Genomic DNA, 19,508 nt, shown 5'->3' on the forward strand with positions numbered 1-19,508 from the left:
CGCCTCAGATAGCCCCCCATTTCCCTTAATCACCACTGTTTCTCTTTCCATTGCTTCATTCCCATCATCTCCATGCAAGTTACCCACCCCACCTTAAAAACACTTCCTTAACCTCATGTTCCCCTCCAACAACCACCTCATTTCTCTGTTCTACGAAACAAAGGTTCTTAAAAGAGTTGTTTATACAGGTTTTTCTCTATTCCTCAACTCTTATTAATCTCTACAAAATTTACTTTTTTAATTGGTAAAACACATGGAAATAGAGTATCTGTATTTCTGTAGCATAGCCACAGGCTCCTCTCCCGGGGCAACAACTATTCTCAATTTCTTGCATAATTCTTTCATAGAAAGTCTATAAATTAAAATATAAATATAGCCCTAACTGGTTTGGCTCCGTGGATAGAGCGTCGGCCTGCGGACTAAGGGGTCCCGGGTTCGATTCTGGTCAAGGGCATGTACCTTGGTTGCGGGCACATTCCCAGTAGGGGGCGTGCAGGAGGTAGCTGATCGATGTTTCTAACTCTCTATCCCTCTCCCTTCCTCTCTGTAAAAAATCAATAAAATATATTTAAAATATATATATATATAAATATAGTATATATCTACAACACAAAGAGTGAACGCTAATGTAAGCTATGGACTTTAGTTAATAATAATGTACTAATACTGGTTCATCAAATGTAATAAAGGTACCACATCAATGGAAGATATTAATAATAGAGGAATAGGGAATATATGGGAACTCTGTATTATCTGCTCAATTTCTTGTAAAATCAAAACTGGTCTAAAAAATAGTCTATTAATTTTTTAAAAAAAAGCTATCACACCCTACTCTTAGGTCAAAAAGAAAGTCAAAGCTAAGAAAATCAGACTATGTAAAAAGTATCAAGAATAAAAGCATTACATTAGTATATTAGTTTACACTTAAGGAAGAGCTTAGGGGAAATTTGGTAGACATAAATATATCCTCCTATATAATAAAAGGCTAATATGCAAATTGACTGAACGGTGGAATGACTGGTTGCTATGATGCGCACTGACCACCAGGAGGCAGACTCTCAATGCAGGAGCTGCCCCCTGGTGGTCAGTGCACTCCCACAGGGGGAGCGCCACTCAGCCAGAATCCCTGAGCCGGGCTCACGGCTGACGAGTGCAGTGGCAGTGGTGGGAGAGGCTCAGCTAAGGATGTCCGACTGCCAGCTTAGGCCCGCTCTCAGTCAGACATCCCCCGAGGGCTCCCGGACTGCGCAGGCCGGGCTGAGGGATCACCCCTGAATGCACGAATTTCATGCACCGGGCCTCTAGTATAGTAATAAATAAGAATTAGAAAAAGAATAGTTTAAAGAAAGCAGAAGGAAAAAATTAGTAAATCCCAAAGGAGAAACTAAAGAATCAGAAAATAGAAAAATCCTGGAAATAATAAGTATGAATTCAAGAACTAGTTCTTTGAAAAAACAAGACAAAACAAAAAAAAAAAACAAATAGTAAAGGAATAAATTGCTAGTTAATAGAGGAAACCATTGCATGTTTTAAATTATACAGTACATATTCAACCTCTTTTACCCTGTTTTTTTTTTTTTTTTTTTTTTTTTTAGATTATCCACATTTGTAGATATGGCATTAGTTCATTTTTCCATTGATTTTTAGAGAGAGTGGAAGGAGAAGGGTAGGGAGAGAGAGAAACATCGATGTAAGAAACATCCCTTCCGTTGCCTTCCTTAGGAGCTCCGATCAGGGATCCAACCTGAAACCCAGGTATGTGCCCTGACCTGGAATCGAACCTGCAACCTTTCTGTGCACAAGACCACGCTCACGTTCAACCAACCTAGCCACTCCAGCCCGGCCGTTATACCATCTCTGGAATATTACTTCAATTATTTCTCGCAAAGTCTGTGGGTTAGGTAATACTCACATTTTGCTGATGAGAGAAAAAAACAAACACCCAACCTCTTCGTTGTGAGTCGTTATTCTTCACTGATTGCCGCGTTTTCCTGCCAGCCCTGGGTATCCGGAGTTGGAAGCATTCCCCTCGGGCGCCGTGGCGAGGTAACGCGAGACAACGACCTGATTTGGACCACGGGAGCCACCGTAGCCGCCTCTCCCCTCTCAGCCGTTCTCCGCCGCGCTGGAGAAGGCGGGGCCAGCCACTTCCGGCAGCACCGCGCTGCGGGATAGGCCAAGGTTTGCGGCGCTAGCACTTCAGGCACCGGAAGTGCTGCAGTCTCTCCCTCTCCAGAGCCGCCGTCGCCGCCGAGGTTATAGGGCTGCCCCGGAAGTCCTCCGCGCGCCTCCCGTCCGCGGCAAACATGGCGGTGGACTCGGCGATGGAACTGCTATTTTTAGATACTTTTAAACACCCCAGCGCGGAGGTAAGACTTCGCGTTTTGATTCCGACTCTGCTTCTCGACTGTGGGACGCTTACAAAAAACGCTTAGGCATGCCTCGACTTTCCGTCCTGCCGGAGGCCTTAAATCCCGCACGTACACACCCCCTCCCCCCAGCTGGGTGTGGGCACCACGTCTGCGGGAGGGCATCGCTGGCCAGGACATTCCTCTGCGTTATCTTAGGCTCCTGCCTCTTTGGTTGAGTTGGCTGTTCTGCTTGCTTTGCTCCTTTGATCCCTCTCCCCCCCCCGTCAACGTTGGGCCTTGGGAATACCTTGGTTCTCAGGTTCAGCTCAGGCGGTGGTTGGGAGGGTCTCAGACTGCCCGCGTTTGACAGCTGTTCCGGAGGCCGAGCAGGTCACGATGGCTTCTTGATCCCTAAATCCCTCCTCCCGGGTCCTCTTTCTAACGGGACTTAGGCTGCCCAGGTGTGACGCTCGTTCGGTTTAGGCTTCGCCCATTGGGACATGACATATGTGCACGGATCGGCTTTTGCGTGGAGGCTGCCCGCGAGGAGGGGATATTCAGATAATTGTAGTCCAGCTAGTGTAGTCGTTTTGAGAGGCGAAGGTGGGGGATTGTGGCGGAATCTTTTCGAAATGAACTGAACATTAAGAACGAACATTACTCACTTATAAAATAGACTTAATAATAGTGCCTGCCACATAAAGCTTAATCATATACCCAAAAATGGTTTAGATATTAAAGAGGTTGACACGTACAAGGTACATAGCAAATGCTCGATAAAACAGCCAGTGTTAATATTACCCCTGTGACTAGTGCTATTGTTATAATCATTGCTTTATTATTATTATTATTATTATTACTGTTAACTGTTCACGTTCTCTATTTCTCAATATGATCATCTGAGGTGGGTGGACATTAAATCCATAAACAACTGTAAATGTACTTTTGCGCCACCTGTGCAGTGGTTCTCAACCTGTGGGTCGCGACCCCTTTGGCGGTCGAACGACCCTTTCACAGGGGTCGCCTAAGACCATCCTGCATATCAGGTATTTACATTACTATTCATAACAGTAGCAACATTACAGTTATGAAGTAGCAACAAAAATAATTTTATGGTTGGGTCACAACACAAGGAACTGTATTTAAAGGGCCAGAAGGTTGAGAACCACTGGTTAGGGCAGTGATGGCGAACCTTTTTAGCTCGGCGTGTCAGCATTTTGAAAAACCCTAACTTAACTCTGGTGCCGTGTCACATATAGAAATTTTTTGATATTTGCAACCATAGTAAAACAAAGACTTACATTTTTGATATTTATTTTATATATTTAAATGCCATTTAACAAAGAAAAATCAACCAAAAAAATGAGTTCGCGTGTCATAGGTTCGCCATCACTGGGTTAGGGCAACATAGAAGAGCAGGAGAGTGTCGGTTCTTAGCCTGTTTTGGAAAAAGTATGGGAGCAGGGAGATCAACGTCATGATTTCGTCAAGACTGACTTAGAAACCAGAAGGGAACTTGGCATAGCACCGCTGTGTTGTGTACACACAACATCTAACATGGGGGGGGGGGGGGGGGCGGGGGAGAATGAACATTAAGGCCATAGAGAAATTTTAAAAAACCTCGGAACCCACATTTTCTTTCAGTGTAAACATAATCATTTTAGAGAACTGTTCTTTCTTTGAAGATTGTGATGATAGTGGGTAGTGGTTGTATCTTCATGCGTTACTTGACAAAGTAAAAACTCAACAATGTTGGCTTTCTAATTATGTTAACAAGTGGTTTATGGGTCTGTAAAAAAAGTTTGGAAACTTTAGCATGTTTTACTAACAATGAATTCATTTGTGGTCGCTCATTTCATATGTGTCAGTTAGCTCTGTTCAGTGATTATACTTTTCTGACTAATTACAGTGAGGCTTTAGAAAACTCATCATGGAGGCAGTAGAGTTGGATCAGAACAAACCTATTATGTGTACAGAAGTAGAGAACAGTTAAAAAGGAAAGAAACAAGCATATGATGAATTAGTGTAGGAAAATTGGTGCTCACCACTTACATATTTAAGAAGCTCATATTTCTTTACGTTTAGACAAACATTGAGGACCAGGAGAGGATAGGACCAGTTGTGTGGTAGTAAATACCTTCTTCAGGCAATGATTGGGAAAGGCTTAGAAGAGATCATATTTGATCTGAGTCTTGAAGAAGTAGATTTGTGGGGGGAGATATGGAATATTGAGTTGTTTGTTCTTAAGACGTTTATAACTTAAGTATTGGAGATTAGGTCCACAACATTATAACTCAGGTTAGAATCTTACGATTGCATGAAGAGACAGAGTGGGAATTCCTTGGGGTTTATCACCTTTATTTCCAAAATGCCCATCGCTTGCTGACATATTAGGACCTTAATATTTTTTAGCTCCCTTTGTTGGTTCAAATAAAGGCTATGTGATTTTAGAGGTGGGAGAGATCACTCTTCATTTGAGATTACCAGGGAAGAGATTATCAAGGCAGTCGGCGTATGAACTTGGTCTTGGGTGAAAGATCTGTTCCACAATTGTAGACAGGAGAGCATTCTGGAGTAGTCACTCTTCCATAGTGTATGCGGAAAGGAGCAGTACACAGTGACCCCCCAATGACAGTTCTAAGCCAGATCATAGAAGTTGTTGAATGCTCAGCAAAGGAGTGTAAACTTTATTTTGTAGGAAATGGGTAGCTTTTAAGCAGGTAAATTATATGATTAGTAAAATATATTAGGTAGGTTAATCTATCAGTAATATCTAAAATGGTTCAGAAATATTTAGAGGGGACAAATCATGATGAAAAGATTAGAGGAGTAGTGAAAGCTGGAGTTAGCAAATGGGCAGTAATCATTGTTAGCTTTTTTAAAAAAAATGTTTTTATTGATTTTTAGATAGGAAGGAAGGGAGAGGGGGAGAGAGAGAGAAACATTAATGATGAGAGAGAATCATTGATTGGCTGTCTACTGCACACACCCCACTGGGGACTGAGCCTGCAACCTAGGCATGTGCCCTGACCGGGAATCAACTGTTGACCTCCTGGTTCGTAGGTTGATGCTCAACCACTGAGCCACGCCAGCTGGGCTTAAACATTCTTTTTTTTTTTTTGACTAGGTAGTACATGTATGAGGTACAAATTCAAAAGGTACAAAAGGGTATACAGTAGCCCAGCTGATTGGAGATTTTGGATATACAAGGGAGAGGCACCTATCTAGACTTGATCTGGCTCATATTTCAAGATAAAGTTGACATCTGAAAGGCGTGACAGAGGAGTTTGGGAAGATTCTAGAGCAGCGGTTCTCAACTTGTGGGTTGCGACCCCTTTGGGCAGGGGTCCTCAAACTATGGCCCGCGGGCCACATGCAGCCCGCTGAAAACATTTATCTGGCCCGCCGGGTGTTTTTGCCACCGCTGTGTGCATAGGAATTTGTTCATAGTTTTTTTTTAAACTATAGTCCGGCCTTCCAACCGTCTGAGGGACAGTGAACTGGCTGTTTAAAAAGTTTGAGGACCCCTGTCTTTGGGGGTTTCACAGGGGTCGCCTAAGACCATCGGAAAACACATATATAATTACATATTGTTTTGTGATTAATCACTATGCTTTAATTATGTTCAGTTTGTAAGAAGGAAAATACATCCTGCATATCAGATATTTACATGACGATTCATAACAGTAGCAAAATTACAGTTATGAAGTAGCAACGAAAATAATTTTATGGTTGAGGGTCACCACAACATGAGGAACTGTATGAAAGGGTCGCGGCATTAGGAAGGTTGAGAGCCGCTGTTCTAGAGGCACATTTACGAGGAAATTTCCAGTTGGCAGTTGGATATAGTGGTCTGGGGCTCAGGACGGAGGTCCTAGATGGAGATAATGGATTTGGAGTTGACTTTTGGCAGCAGATAAAATCTTATTTCTTGTAATTATGTTGATTATACTTAGCTATTCTGTCCTACTGTCCTCCCCTGTTTTGCCCTGTAGCCATGATGAATTATGCTTGCAGGTCCTTGACCCTTCCACATTCTTATTTGCTTTCCTTTTGTGCATACTTCTTCCTTTGCCTGGAAAGACCTTCCTTCTCTTACACTGATAAAGTTGACATCAGTGTAAGAGATTGTTTCCTTGAAGAATTAATTAGCTCAGGTTCTACTTCTTTTGGGAAAACTTACCCCCCGCCCCCAAATCTGAGTTAGGTAAGTACCCCTTGGAATTTTCATAGTTTCCTGTGTGAGTCTGTATCTTAGTAAGTTATTTGTCTACCACAATAGATTGTTCCTTAATGGCAGAGGTTGTCTTGCCTTTGTATCCACAGGACCTAGTATAATTTGAGACATAATAGACATTTAATAGATGTTTAGAAATAATTATTGAATAAAAGTCATAGCATCTAATACAGAAAATTTTCTATTTATAAACAAAATAGATTTTGAAAGGCTGTAAAAAGCTTAAGCTCATTTTTGTAGGTCCATAGTGTCTATACCCTAACTACTACTAATACCATTCATTAATTAGTGGCAGGCAGGGTAGAGGAGGATAGAATTGATAAACTTTTGTTCTAAGCTTGTTTTGTAAAATATTAATGAGAATGTATAACCATGTCAGTAAAGGAGCTTCTATGTACAGTCATGTTGCATAACAACATTTTGGTCAATGACGGACTGGATATATGACATTATATCTTTGAGAATTAAAGCATTTTAATAATAAACATATTAAGATTTCTATGCCTTATATATTTAATTATAATCTCTGAGTTTACATTGCAAAATTGGAATGCCATCTCTCTGTCACATATTAGGAAAGACAAAGTTGAACAATATTTTGGTCTGTTGATATGCATAATATTCTTTGCAGCTTCAAGAGAGACTGAAGACTCGGTCTTTCTAGATGCAAATAATGTGAACCATTCTTCTCATTATGAACTTTGACCACTAGGTAATGATGACTGACTGAACTCCTAAGAAAAATTGATGTAAAATAGTCCAAAAACAGTGTGAAGCTTTCTTTTAAAATTATTGATTATAAGAGCTTCATTTGTTTGATCTTATGTTAAATGATAGAAAGAAATAAGTATATACTAAATTTATGCTATCCATTTCTTTTATTATGATAAACTTAGTTTGTGTAATTTTTTCTTTTTTAAATTTCAGAGAGGGTTTGCCTCAACTATTCTGTGCCTTGATAGTAGTTAGTGTGTTACGTTTAAGAGATTAAGCTAATTTTAATACAGATCCACAATCCCTTATAATTCAGAAATTATAAAATGCTAGAAAAATCTGCCCTGAATTCATTTGAGCATGTAATCTGATCTGAACTGACATGATGCTAGTTCGAATCTTTATTTAGTGTGAATGTTTATATATGTAACTGCAGAAATATTAATGTTTTGATGAAAACGTACTGTCCCAGAAGCCACTGTGGGTGTTAAATAATAAGCAGTATTTGTATCATATTAGCTTTTTAAAGATCTGAAAAAAGTCAGGATTCTAAAAGGTATCTGACTTCAGAGGTTTCCAATAAGAGATTGTAGGTCTGTATTGGCCTAAGCAAAACATCAGGGAGGAAAATACGCTGTAGAAAATGTTATTATACAAATGGAAAGATTTAACTAGGTACATTTTATCATCAGCTATTTTAAAAAAGAATGATTTATATAGTATTATAAGTAATATAATAGCAATGTTTTAATGATAAGGAGTTTAAGATTATTTGTGACATTCTGAATGAAACAAATTGAAGATGAATAATTTTTTTTGAAGATGAGTAAATTTTGACTTAGACAGTGTTTTACTTACAGTATGTCCTTCCCCTCCCCTTTTTAAAGCAAAGTTCTCATATAGATGTGGTTCGTTTTCCATGTGTGGTTTATATCAATGAAGTCCGAGTCATACCCCCAGGAGTAAGAGCCCATAGCAACCTGCCTGACAATAGAGCATACGGGTAAGTCAGCTTTCCTTTTAAAAGTATTTTTGACTAAAGGTTTTCCTAGTAATATTTTTTTTTGGTAATTTATGTATTTTTTAAAAAAATTATTGAATTTATTAGGGTGACATTGGTTTAAAAAATTATATAGATTTCGGTAGAAACGTTCTTTTTTTTTTCTCAAGGAAAGAAAATTAATGTTTTATTATAAGTTTTAGAAAAATGAGAGAGGGAAACTTCCTAACTCATTTTATTAGGCTGGTATTACCTTAAGCCAGATAAAGACAGCATAAGGAAAGGTAACTGTAAGTCCATTTTACTTATGAACAATATGTAAAAATCCTAAACAACATCCTATCTAATGAAGAGGGAATATGCGAATTGACTGCCCAGCCCTCAAAGATGGCGGTGCCCACAGCCAATAAGGAGGGAATATGCTAATTTCCCAGCCCTCAAAGATGGCAGCACCAACAGCCAATAAGGAGGGAATATGCTTATTGACTGCCACACCCTCAAAGATGGCAGCGCCCACAGCCACAAGATGGCCAGCAGGGGAGGGCAGTTGGGGGTGACCGGGCCGGCAGGGAAGGGCAGTTAGGGGTGACCAGGCCAGCAGGGAAAGGCAGTTGGGGGTGACCGGGCCGGCAGGGGAGGGCAGTTGGGGGTGATCGGGCCGGCAGGGGAGTGGTTAGGGGGTGATCGGGCTGGCAGGCACAAGTGGTTAGGGGCAATCAGGCAGGCGAACGGTTGGGAGCCAGCAGTCCCGGATTGTGATAGGGATGTCCGAATGCCGGTTTAGGCCTGATCCCCTGAGGGGTCCCAGATTGGAGAGGGTGCAGGCTGGGCTGAGGGACACTCCCTTCCCCCAGTGCACAAATTTCGTGCACCGGGCCTCTAGTATATAAAACTAAATCCATCAGTATGTTACAATATTGGATCAAGTAAGGATGATTTATTTAGCTTCAGAAATTCTGTCAATGTAACTCACTGTATTGACTAAATAGAACTCTTTAATAGTGATCTTGATAAATGCAGCAAAAGCTTTTGATAAATTTCAGCATTTATTAATGATTATAAAACTTCTGCATGCTCAGCTTCTGCCAGTAGAGTTATATGCTTCCGAAGCCTCAGTTGTGTTTGTTCCCAAAGCTCTTCATACCAATTGTCTTTGCTATTTGAATTATGTAATTTAGTTAAATGTTATATGAACAAAAGCATTTTAATTGTGAAGAACTGTTGCTCTGAAAGTTCAATTTAACGTTTTAGAAACACTTGTTAAAGACAAGTCAATAATAAATTTTACTATAAGGTCTTTGTATTCCTTGTCATAGTTAAAAGCAAAGGTCTTGGTCCTATATCAAAGGAAGCATATTTTTAAATGCAAAATTTTAAGATAATATTTTATAAGTAAAAATATCAACAGAATAAATCCTAAATCTTTATGTTGCATTGTAAATTGACTCTAGGTTTTCTGTATAATTCATATATCATTATAAACTTAAAAAGAGTAATTACTTGGCCTAAGTATTAGTTTAAAATTTTTCTTCTTTATTCATTTTCCTTTAAATTAGTGGAAATAGTTTTATAGTAATTTCCCAAAATATTCTAGGGTGGCATAATGTAGTAGATGAAGTATTTTTAATCTTTTTCCTTGAAAATAAATAAGAATTAGTCTGAATATTTTTTTTAAAATATATTTTATTGATTTTTTACAGAGAAGAAGGGAGAGAGATAGAGAGTTAGAAACATCGATAAGAGAGAAACATCGATCAGCTGCCTCCTGCACACCTCCCACTGGGGATGCGCCCGCAACCAAGGTACATGCCCTTGACCGGGATCGAACCTGGGACCTTTCAGTCCGCAGGCCGACGCTTCATCCACTGAGCCAAATCGGTTTTGGCTAGTCTGAATATTTAGAAATATATTTTTATTATGTAATTATACTTTTTAATACTATTTTAATAATAGTTTTCCTGACTTATTGACAATCTTCTTAGCCTGGTACATATGTCTTTTAAAAAATATGTAGCTTCACATTAGCCATTAGTTGTACTTAGCAAGTTGTTATTTGAAGCTTCTCTTTTTTTATTTTTTATTTTATTTATTATTATTTTTTAAATATATTTTATTGATTTTTCACAGAGAGGAAGGGAGAGGAACAGAGAGTTAGAAACATCGACAAGACAGAAACATCGATCAGCTGCCTCCTGCACACCTCCCACTGGGGATGTGCCCGCAACCAAGGCACATGCCCCTGACTGGAATCGAACCCGGGACCTTTCAGTCCGCAGGCCGATGCTCTATCCACTGAGCCAAACCAGTCACGGCGCTTTTCTTTTTTTAGGCTCTGTTGGAAATAAAATGCAACACATGGTCACTAACATGGAGTTGCTGATAATTTTATAACAACTGATATAAAACAGGAATTTGATCTTTGTAATATGAATATTCATCTTTTGATTTTAATTACATGAATTGGAGATCTAAACTAAAGTTTGGTTGTGGAAACATGAATATATATATAATAAATATAACTATATGGATTTTTAGCATATAGCCTACGTATTAAACTTATGTATCAATACCACATTTCATTATGTGCATGCTGTGATAGCTCATTTTCTATTATGTGGAGTTAAATCAGCTACTTAGTGGTAAGTGTTATGGTACAGATTCCAAGTTAAGGACTCATTTTTTCATAATTGTGATATAAAATCTTCACATATTTTCAGGTCATTCAAAAGTAAAACAAATGCAAAACAAAACAAGAATATTTAATGTTTAAGCTGAGAAATCATTATGATTGACTCTTTTTTTCCATGTTTAAGGAAATAAAAATTAATGGTTTTTCTAATTTCTTTTCTTCCTACTTTTCCTATAAAGGGAGAATTTGTAGAAGGGAAAGGAGTAATGATAGTGTATCCTGCAGTCTACTCTAATTGTATTGCTTTTGGTTAAGAACAGTCTATTAGTTATCTATTTCTGTATAACAAATTAAATGAGTTTAGCAGCCTAAAACAGTAAAACATTTATTATCTCACTATTTCTGAGGGTCAGGAATCTGGAAGTCGCATAGTTGGCTCAAGTTTCCTCTTGAAGTTATGGTTAAGTTATGGGCCTGGCTGCAGAGTCCAAAGATTTGACGAGGGCTGGGTAATTTATTTTGAACTCTTCTGTTGGCAGGACATTTCAGTTCCTTGCCAGGAGACCGTCTCTTTGAGGTGCTCATGTCAAACATGGAGTCCTCAAGAGTTATTTAAATCTTAGGAATATTATATCTTAATTCTAGAATTGATCTTAAGTTTGTAATTACTTTTTTTTTGGTTATAATTTGAACTGTTTATTGCAAAGGCTGACATTTTCAACTTTGTTTTATTCACAGGGAGACATCTCCGCACACATTTCAGTTAGACTTATTCTTTAACAATGTAAGCAAACCAAGTGCTCCTGTTTTCGATAGATTGGGAAGGTATGTACCTACTGGGTAATTTCACCAGAAACTCATGAATTAGTAAGCAAGCCTCTTCATTTTTTAGATAGACAAAGGATATATTTGGTGGTAGACTCCAGAACCCAGGGTTTAATTTTATCAGTTGGCAATATTAAAGAAGTGACATGCTCCTAAAAAGATGTTGAGTTTATTTACAAAATAAAATTTTAACTGTATGAAACATTAGCCATCTTTTGTTTGCTTTTTATGGGTGTATTCATTTCTTATACATATCATGATTTGATAATAACCTAATTTGGAAAAGATTGCCTTTTGATTCTTATTAAACTATGTAAGTATATTGAAAGCTAATGTTTTGTCTGTTTTTTATATCACTACTGCATAATTTAAAATTCCAATGAGAATTTTGTTAATAGGTAATTCCTTTTTGGATTATTTAATACATGTAGGTATTATTAAAACTAGTTGCTTTGATTTCTGCAAAATAATTGACCATTAAATGGGTTTGCTTAGAATTCATTTATAAAATAAAAAATTTAAAAGGCAGGAAAAAAAGGAAACATTTCTATGTTTATCAGGAATTAACCGTTTTTTTTAGACTTAGTCTTTCATTGATTATTAAATTATATTGATAATTTAACCTTTTAATGATGGGAAGCTAGATCATCTGAAGCAGCTAATTTTTAATATTGTAGAATGTTTTTCTTATGTCAGTATCTATTTGATAAAAATAGGTGCCTTTTTAAATTTTGGTCCCAGTATAGTAAATTTTTTGAAGACTATAATGCTATGGTTCTTTACTCTGGCTGTACATTAGAATTGCTTGGGGGATTTTTAAAAAATACTGATACATATACTCACCCCAAATCAATTATATTAGAAATCTCTACAGGGTTCATTTTATACTTAAAACACACACACACATACTCGCACGCGCGCACACACACACAAAACACTTTGGGGGGAGTAAATAAAACCCAAACTTCATAGTTTATTAAATTAACATTTAGCATGGTTTTATTAAAATATATGAAACTAGGAAGACTTCTTCACGAACTGTAATGTTCAGTATTTGAGCCTATATATTTATTCCTATTCTTTTGGCAGCCTGGAATATGATGAGAATACGTCTATCATCTTTAGACCCAATTCAAAGGTAATTGTGGAAATAATTTTTCAATTTGTTACTGTTTGTTTTCACCTCCATTCAGAGTTTTTGGTCCAAGTAAACCAGTGATGCAGATTGTCAGCTTATTTGCAGGATATCATCATTACTTTCCTCTGGTATCCAGAAACTATTTTAAAATGGAGCAAAGACATTGTAATGTCATTCTTGACCTATAAAGCTCTTTTTTCTCCTAATTTTATATTTGAGTCAGGAAGAGGTCAGTGTCTGTGCTTTCCTTCTTATATTTAGGTGGGTAAGTTCAGAAGATGATAAATAGGTCATCTTATTTGCAGAATAAAAATATTAAACACTATTGTGCCTTAGTTAAGGTTTCCTAAAAAATACATATTTCATATTTCTTCCTTTCATATCAAAAGTATGCCCTTTTTCTTGATATACCAAATGTCATTCTAGAAGCACTAGATCTGAATCATGGAAGATCTTAAATGCAAAAATAATTGTGATCTAGATCGAAATTACTCAGCACACTGTTTGTTTTTGGTGGGGTATGGGTGTTTAATCCTCTGTGCCCTGTTTGGACTAAAAATGTCCTTCCTTATTTCTTTATCTTCCTTCTAATTGGATTTCTGTTTAGAGTCTGTCAATCCGTGGGCATAGTCTTTAAGCCTTTTTTCTTGTTCTCAGTTTCCCTTTCCTGGAGTTTGCTAGAGTTAGCCAGGAGAATAATAATTTGTTCCTTATTGTACCTCTAGAAGGGGTTATATTACCACTTATTACTTCATCTTTACCTAACATGGTAGGTGTAATGGGAACTCAGACGTCAGGGGCTAGTCCAGGTTTTTCTACTAACACTCTGATTTTCTTATTTGTTTTTTGTTTGTTTTTGTTTATTTATTTATTTATTTATTGCTTAAAGTATTACAAAGGGTATTACATATGTGTCCTCCCCCCCCCCTTATTTGTTGATAATATTTGCTCTGACTACCTCTCATAGTTATTGTGAATATAGAGGAATTAATGTAGATAAGTTCTGGAAAAAATTGTCATTTTTATTTTATAAGAGTATTGAAGATTAATGTCATTGATAAAGTCTTTGATCATTTTAGGAGAAAGTTTTGCATATTAATGTATTTAAATAAAGGATGTAACATATATAAATATATGTCCTCCCTCAATTTATTGTCTTCAAATCTTTGGTAATCATTCACCCCATTTGACGTTTGTGAGCAGATTAGTGACACAGACACCGTGGTGTCATGTCATGTGTCACGCTCTAGGACTTTGTTGTCTAATGAATAATCCCATCCACCCACAGAGCAAAAACAATTCGTTTAATGCTTTGTAAGTACAACATGGCTACATAAAATATTACCTGCATAAAGTTTGAGTTGGGCATGTAAAAAGAATGCTATATAATTTTATGGACTTTATAAATGTTGAGGCTGAGCACAATTTATACTTTTGTGCACCTCCATGACCCCTGTAACTATTGGAATTTAATTAATTAATTGGCAGTAACTCCCACTTAATTTCACTCTCATTTCTAATCCCTTAGTTAGGAATCTGTTACGCTTTTTGAACAGGATTCACATATGGTGTGGGACTGGTGATGTCCTTGAGACAGAGTTAGAGATGGTAACTCTAGAGGGCCATATAAAAGCTGTGCCTCTGGATGAATTTTCACCAATATTGACCTTTCCATTTTCAGCATACTTTTAAGGACTTTAGTTGAACCACAAAGTAATTTGATATCAGTTTACTTCTAGCATATTAAAACATTAATTTGAAAGATATTTTCCCTTAACAAATCAGGTGAATACTGATGGTTTGGTGCTAAGAGGCTGGTATAATTGTCTGACACTGGCGATATACGGATCAGTGGATAGAGTGATAAGTCATGACAGAGACTCTCCACCACCACCACCTCCACCTCCACCACCTCCTCAACCACAGCCAAGTTTGAAAAAGAATCCAAAACATGGTGAGAACTTTAACCTTGCTTTTGTCAGTGACATTTATGTTCATTATAGCAGGAAAAAGGTAATACAAAGAGCTCTTCTATCTTTTGAATGTTGCTTAAGACTTGACAAGGTATTTGTCAGTTTCCCATTCTTTCCTATAAGAGTTTCTTTTTATATTGGTTACATTTTATTTTCTTCCTCTACTTTCCTACAGTGCTTCTAAAAATTATTTTTAAAAATGTAAATATGTAAATGATGATATAATCAAGTGGTTATTCATAGTTTACTGTAAGAATTATCTCTCAAAGAATTGAAGAAGCCTGGCCGGTATTGCTCAGTGGTTGAGCCAGGAGGTCATGTTTCGATTCCTGGTCAGGGCACATGCCTGGGTTCCAGGCTTGATCCACAGTAGGGGGTGTGCAGGAGGCAGCTGATCAATGATGTTTTTCTCTCATTGATGTTTCTGCCTTTCTATCCCTCTCCCTTCCTTGCTCTAAAATCAATAAAAACATTAAAAATAAAAGAATTGAACAATAGGCAATAAATTTGGTATATATTTTTGGGATACTCATTTTAAAAAATAATTTTTTATTTTTCAATTACAGTTGACATGTAATATTATTAGTTCCAGGTGTACAAGCCAGTGATTTATTTATATAATCCACAAAGTGACCACCCTAATAAATCTTGTACCCATCTGACACTATACATAGTTCATTCAATACTATTGACTGTATTCTCTGTGTTGTACTTTACATCCCTATGATTATTCTGCAACTGCCAGTTTGTGCTTCTTTTTTTTTTTAAGCTGCTTATTTTTCCAGAACCAGAATCCAATCAAGCATTTGGTTGTCTTTTAAGTTTTTGGAAACATAGAACAATCATCCCTGACCCTTTTTTTTTTTTTTTTATTTCAGGGAGGAAGGGAGGGAAATGGGGGGGGAGAGAGAAAGAGAAAGAGAAACATCAATGATGAGATAGAATCATTGATTGGCTGCCTCCTGCACGCCCCCTACTCGGGGGGATTGAGCCTGCCACCCAGGCATGTGCCCTTGGCCGAATCGAACCCGGGACCCTTCAGTCCGCAGGCCCACGCTCTATCCACTGAGCCAAACTGACTCGGGCCAGTTTGTACTTCTTAATTCCTTCACCTTTTCCACCCATCTCTGCAATTCTCCTCCCATCTGGCAAAAGTAAAAATGTTCTCTGTATCTGAGTCTACTTGTTTATTTTATTTTTTAGAGTCCACATATAACTGAAACCAAATGGCATTTGTCTTTCTCTGTCGGACTTATTTCACTCAGCACAGTACGCAGGTGCATCTGTTTTGTTGCAGATAGCAAGATTTTATTGTTTCTTGTGGCTGAGTCATATTCCATTATATGTACCCTTCATCCTCTTTGTTGAATGTATTAATAGATCATTCTTTTTTTTTATATGTTTTATTGATTTTTTTACAGAGAGGAAGGGAGAGGGATAGAGATTTAGAAACATCTATGAGAGAGAAACATCCATCAGCTGCCTTCTGCACACTCCCTACTGGGGATGTGCCAGCAACCAAGGTTCATGCCCTTGACCAGAATCGAACCCGGGACCCTTCAGTCCGCAGGCCGACGCTCTATCCACTGAGCCAAACCGGTTAGGTCTGTATGAATGAATTATAGTCTAGTTAACCAGTCAGTCATTGAAGGATATTTAGGTAGTTTCCATTTTTGATTGTTGCACATAAAGCTGGTGTGAACATTCATGTACACCTTCCTGCAGAAAAATAAGTTAATTTCTCTGGGATAATGTCCAAGAGTATACACATTATATTTTGGTATGTGGAAAGTCAGAAACTCTAACTTTGATTAATATAAATTAGCAAAATTTCTATTTGACATCAGGACAGAAAAGTTGATCAATAAATCCTGAAGATGAAAAACTCAAATCATGAGTAGTATTTTTGTCATGCATTCATTTCTCTATACTTAAATAACTTGAAAGTTCTTTTTCTGTTTCTAATAAAACTCTAGCTGATGGGGAGAAGGAAGATCAGTTTAATGGAAGCCCTCCAAGACCACAGCCAAGGGGACCAAGAACTCCACCAGGACCCCCTCCACCCGATGATGATGAAGATGATCCTATGCCTTTGCCAGGTACAAATAAAATCAGTGCTAGTTTTTTTTAACCTTCCTGATTAATGTTAATAGTGCTTTTTGATTAAAGAAAAGAAATTTGATGCTAGTAATAAAATCTTGATGAATGGTCCTCCCCCTTTCTTATTGTGTATAATTCTTTATATTTTTTTGTTGGTATATGAACTTTTAAAAAAAAATCAGTTAATTCATTTAAAGCTGTCACAACATTGCTTTGAAAATAAAGTGTTAATGTGTTATAGTGTTATGCACAGAAGAGTACCAGTAAAAATAGGACTTTATAGTAGAAGAGATAAAAGTCTTCATGTTTAATAGATAAGAAGAAAAGAACTAGTTTATGGTGTTAGAACATAAAATATTATACTTAATTAACTTTTTCTATATAAAGTTGTACAGTATATACTCTTAATATTTTTTAAAAACAAGCTTTTTATAAAAAGTATAAGCTAAATCATTCAAAATGTCACTAATTGCAGTTTCCAGTCCTGCTGCCTCATGTTATTTAAACTATTAAAATAATCTGTGCATTGAGGACCTGAATAGATGTTTTTGTAAAAAGGACATACAGATGTCCAATAGACATATGAAAAGATGCTCAACATTAATCACCAGGGAAATGCAAATTAAAACCACAATGAGCTATCACCTCACACCAGCCAGAGTAGCTATCATCAGTAAATCAACAAACAACAAGTGTTGGTGAGGATGTGGAGAAAAGAGAACTCTCATGCATAGTTGATAGGAAGATAAATTAGTGCAGCCACTATGCAAAACAGTATGGAGGTTCCTCAGAAATTAAAAATAGAACTATCTGAGTGAATAATTCCACTTCTGGGTATTTATCCTAAAAAACCCAAAACACTAATTTGAAAAGACATATGCACTCACATGTTTATTGCAGCATTATTTACAGTAGCCAAGATATGGAAGCAATCTAGGTGACCATTGTTAGACAAATGGATAAAGAAGAGATGATAAATATATACAATGGAATATTACTCAGTCATAAAAAAAGAATGAAATCTTACCACTTGCAACAACATCAATGGACGTAAAGGGTATTGTGCTAAGTCAGACAGAAAAAAACAAAACCATATGATTTCACTTATATGTGGAATCTAAAAAGAAATAAATGAAGAAACAAAATAAACTTATAGACAACAAATTGATAGCCACCAGATGGAAGGGGTTAGGTACAGGGGTGGGCAAACGTTCTGACTCGAGGGCCACAATGGGTTCTTAAACTGGACCGGAGGGCCGGAACAAAAGCATGGATGGAGTGTTTGTGTGAACTAATATAAATTCAAAGTAGACATCATTACATAAAAGGGTACGGTCTTTTTTTTTTTTAGTTTTATTCATTTCAAACGGGCCGGATCCGGCCCGCAGGCCGTAGTTTGCCCACGGCTGGGTTAGGAGAATGGGTGAAGAAGGTGAAAGGGATTAAGAAGTACAGATTGCTAGTTATAAATTGATCATAGGGCTGTAAAGTACAGCATTGGGAATATAGTGAGTATTATTGGAATAACTGTGTATGGTGTCAGATAGTTACTAGACTTATCAGTGTGATCACTTTTTAAAGTATATAAACGTCTAATCACTCTGCTGTACACCTGAGATGAATACAATAATATTGTATGTTGTAAATGAAAAGTAAATTTTAAAAAATAATCTGTTCCTTAAATCAATTTTTCAGTGTCTGGTGACAAGGAAGAGGATGCTCCACATAGAGAAGATTACTTTGAGCCCATTTCTCCTGATCGGAATTCTGTTCCCCAAGAAGGTCAATATTCTGATGAAGGAGAAGTAGAAGAGGAACAGCAAGAAGAAGGAGATGATGATGAGGATGATGTGGATGGAGAGGAAGAAGAGGATGAGGATGAGGATGATCGCCAAACAGTAGACAGTATTCCTGAAGAGGAAGATGAAGAGGAAGAAGGTGAAGATGATGAAGAAGGTGAGTTATATCAGCTAGGACTTTTTGGTTTTAAGTGCTAGAAGCTAATTTGATGTACTTTTGAGCTATGCAAAAGAATTTATAATAAACACTATAGGCCCGATGCATGAAATTTGTGCAAAGGTAGGCTTTTGCAGCCCTGGCTGCCTCCCCGCCCCAGCTGCCAGGGCCCTCACAGCTCCTGCTGTCTCGCGGCCCCGCCTCCTGCCCACAACTGCCTTGGTCTGACGCTGCCTGCGTCTGCCACCACACACCTCTGGTCCTTGTTCTGCAGAGCCCCCCGATCGATTGCTCTGCAGAGGGTGGCCTGGGCTTCCCTCTTTGGGGTAATCGCAGAGCCCCCGGATTGATCACCCCGCTGGCCGGTGGCCTCAGCCTCCCTCTGCGGGGCGATTGTGGGACGATTGCAGCTCCCCTCCCTCCTCCCTCCCCCCCCCCCAGCAATCACATCCCACCCGCCTTGGCTGGCCTGTTGCCAGTGTGTGTCATAGCCATAGCGTCTGGACGGTCGTTCTGCTGTTTGGCTCTTTGGTCGATTTGCATATTATGCTTTTATTATTATAGATAGGCATTTAAGAAACCCAC

The 19,508-nt window shown here is 37.8% G+C and overlaps 1 protein-coding gene across 2 annotated transcripts in view; it reads left to right on the top strand.

Annotated features, from left to right (window-relative positions):
- The first annotated feature begins 2,269 nt into the window (after positions 1 to 2,269).
- The window catches only part of VIRMA (vir like m6A methyltransferase associated), a 49,937-nt gene continuing 32,698 nt past the window's right edge, over positions 2,270 to 19,508 (top strand). For both annotated transcript variants that reach the window (XM_070392251.1, XM_070392252.1), the window contains exons 1-7: positions 2,270 to 2,369; positions 8,190 to 8,305; positions 11,670 to 11,756; positions 12,846 to 12,894; positions 14,680 to 14,848; positions 16,844 to 16,966; positions 18,663 to 18,923. In XM_070392251.1, the coding sequence (XP_070248352.1) occupies positions 2,307 to 2,369; positions 8,190 to 8,305; positions 11,670 to 11,756; positions 12,846 to 12,894; positions 14,680 to 14,848; positions 16,844 to 16,966; positions 18,663 to 18,923 (868 nt within the window). In that variant the 5' untranslated portion in view covers positions 2,270 to 2,306. The remainder of the gene's footprint in view (positions 2,370 to 8,189; positions 8,306 to 11,669; positions 11,757 to 12,845; positions 12,895 to 14,679; positions 14,849 to 16,843; positions 16,967 to 18,662; positions 18,924 to 19,508) is intronic.

Source organism: Myotis yumanensis, unplaced genomic scaffold (genome assembly GCF_028538775.1).
Source record: "Myotis yumanensis isolate MYYU_CA2020_CCGP unplaced genomic scaffold, mMyoYum1.0.hap1 SCAF_15, whole genome shotgun sequence".
NCBI classification, from domain to species: Eukaryota; Metazoa; Chordata; class Mammalia; order Chiroptera; family Vespertilionidae; genus Myotis; species Myotis yumanensis.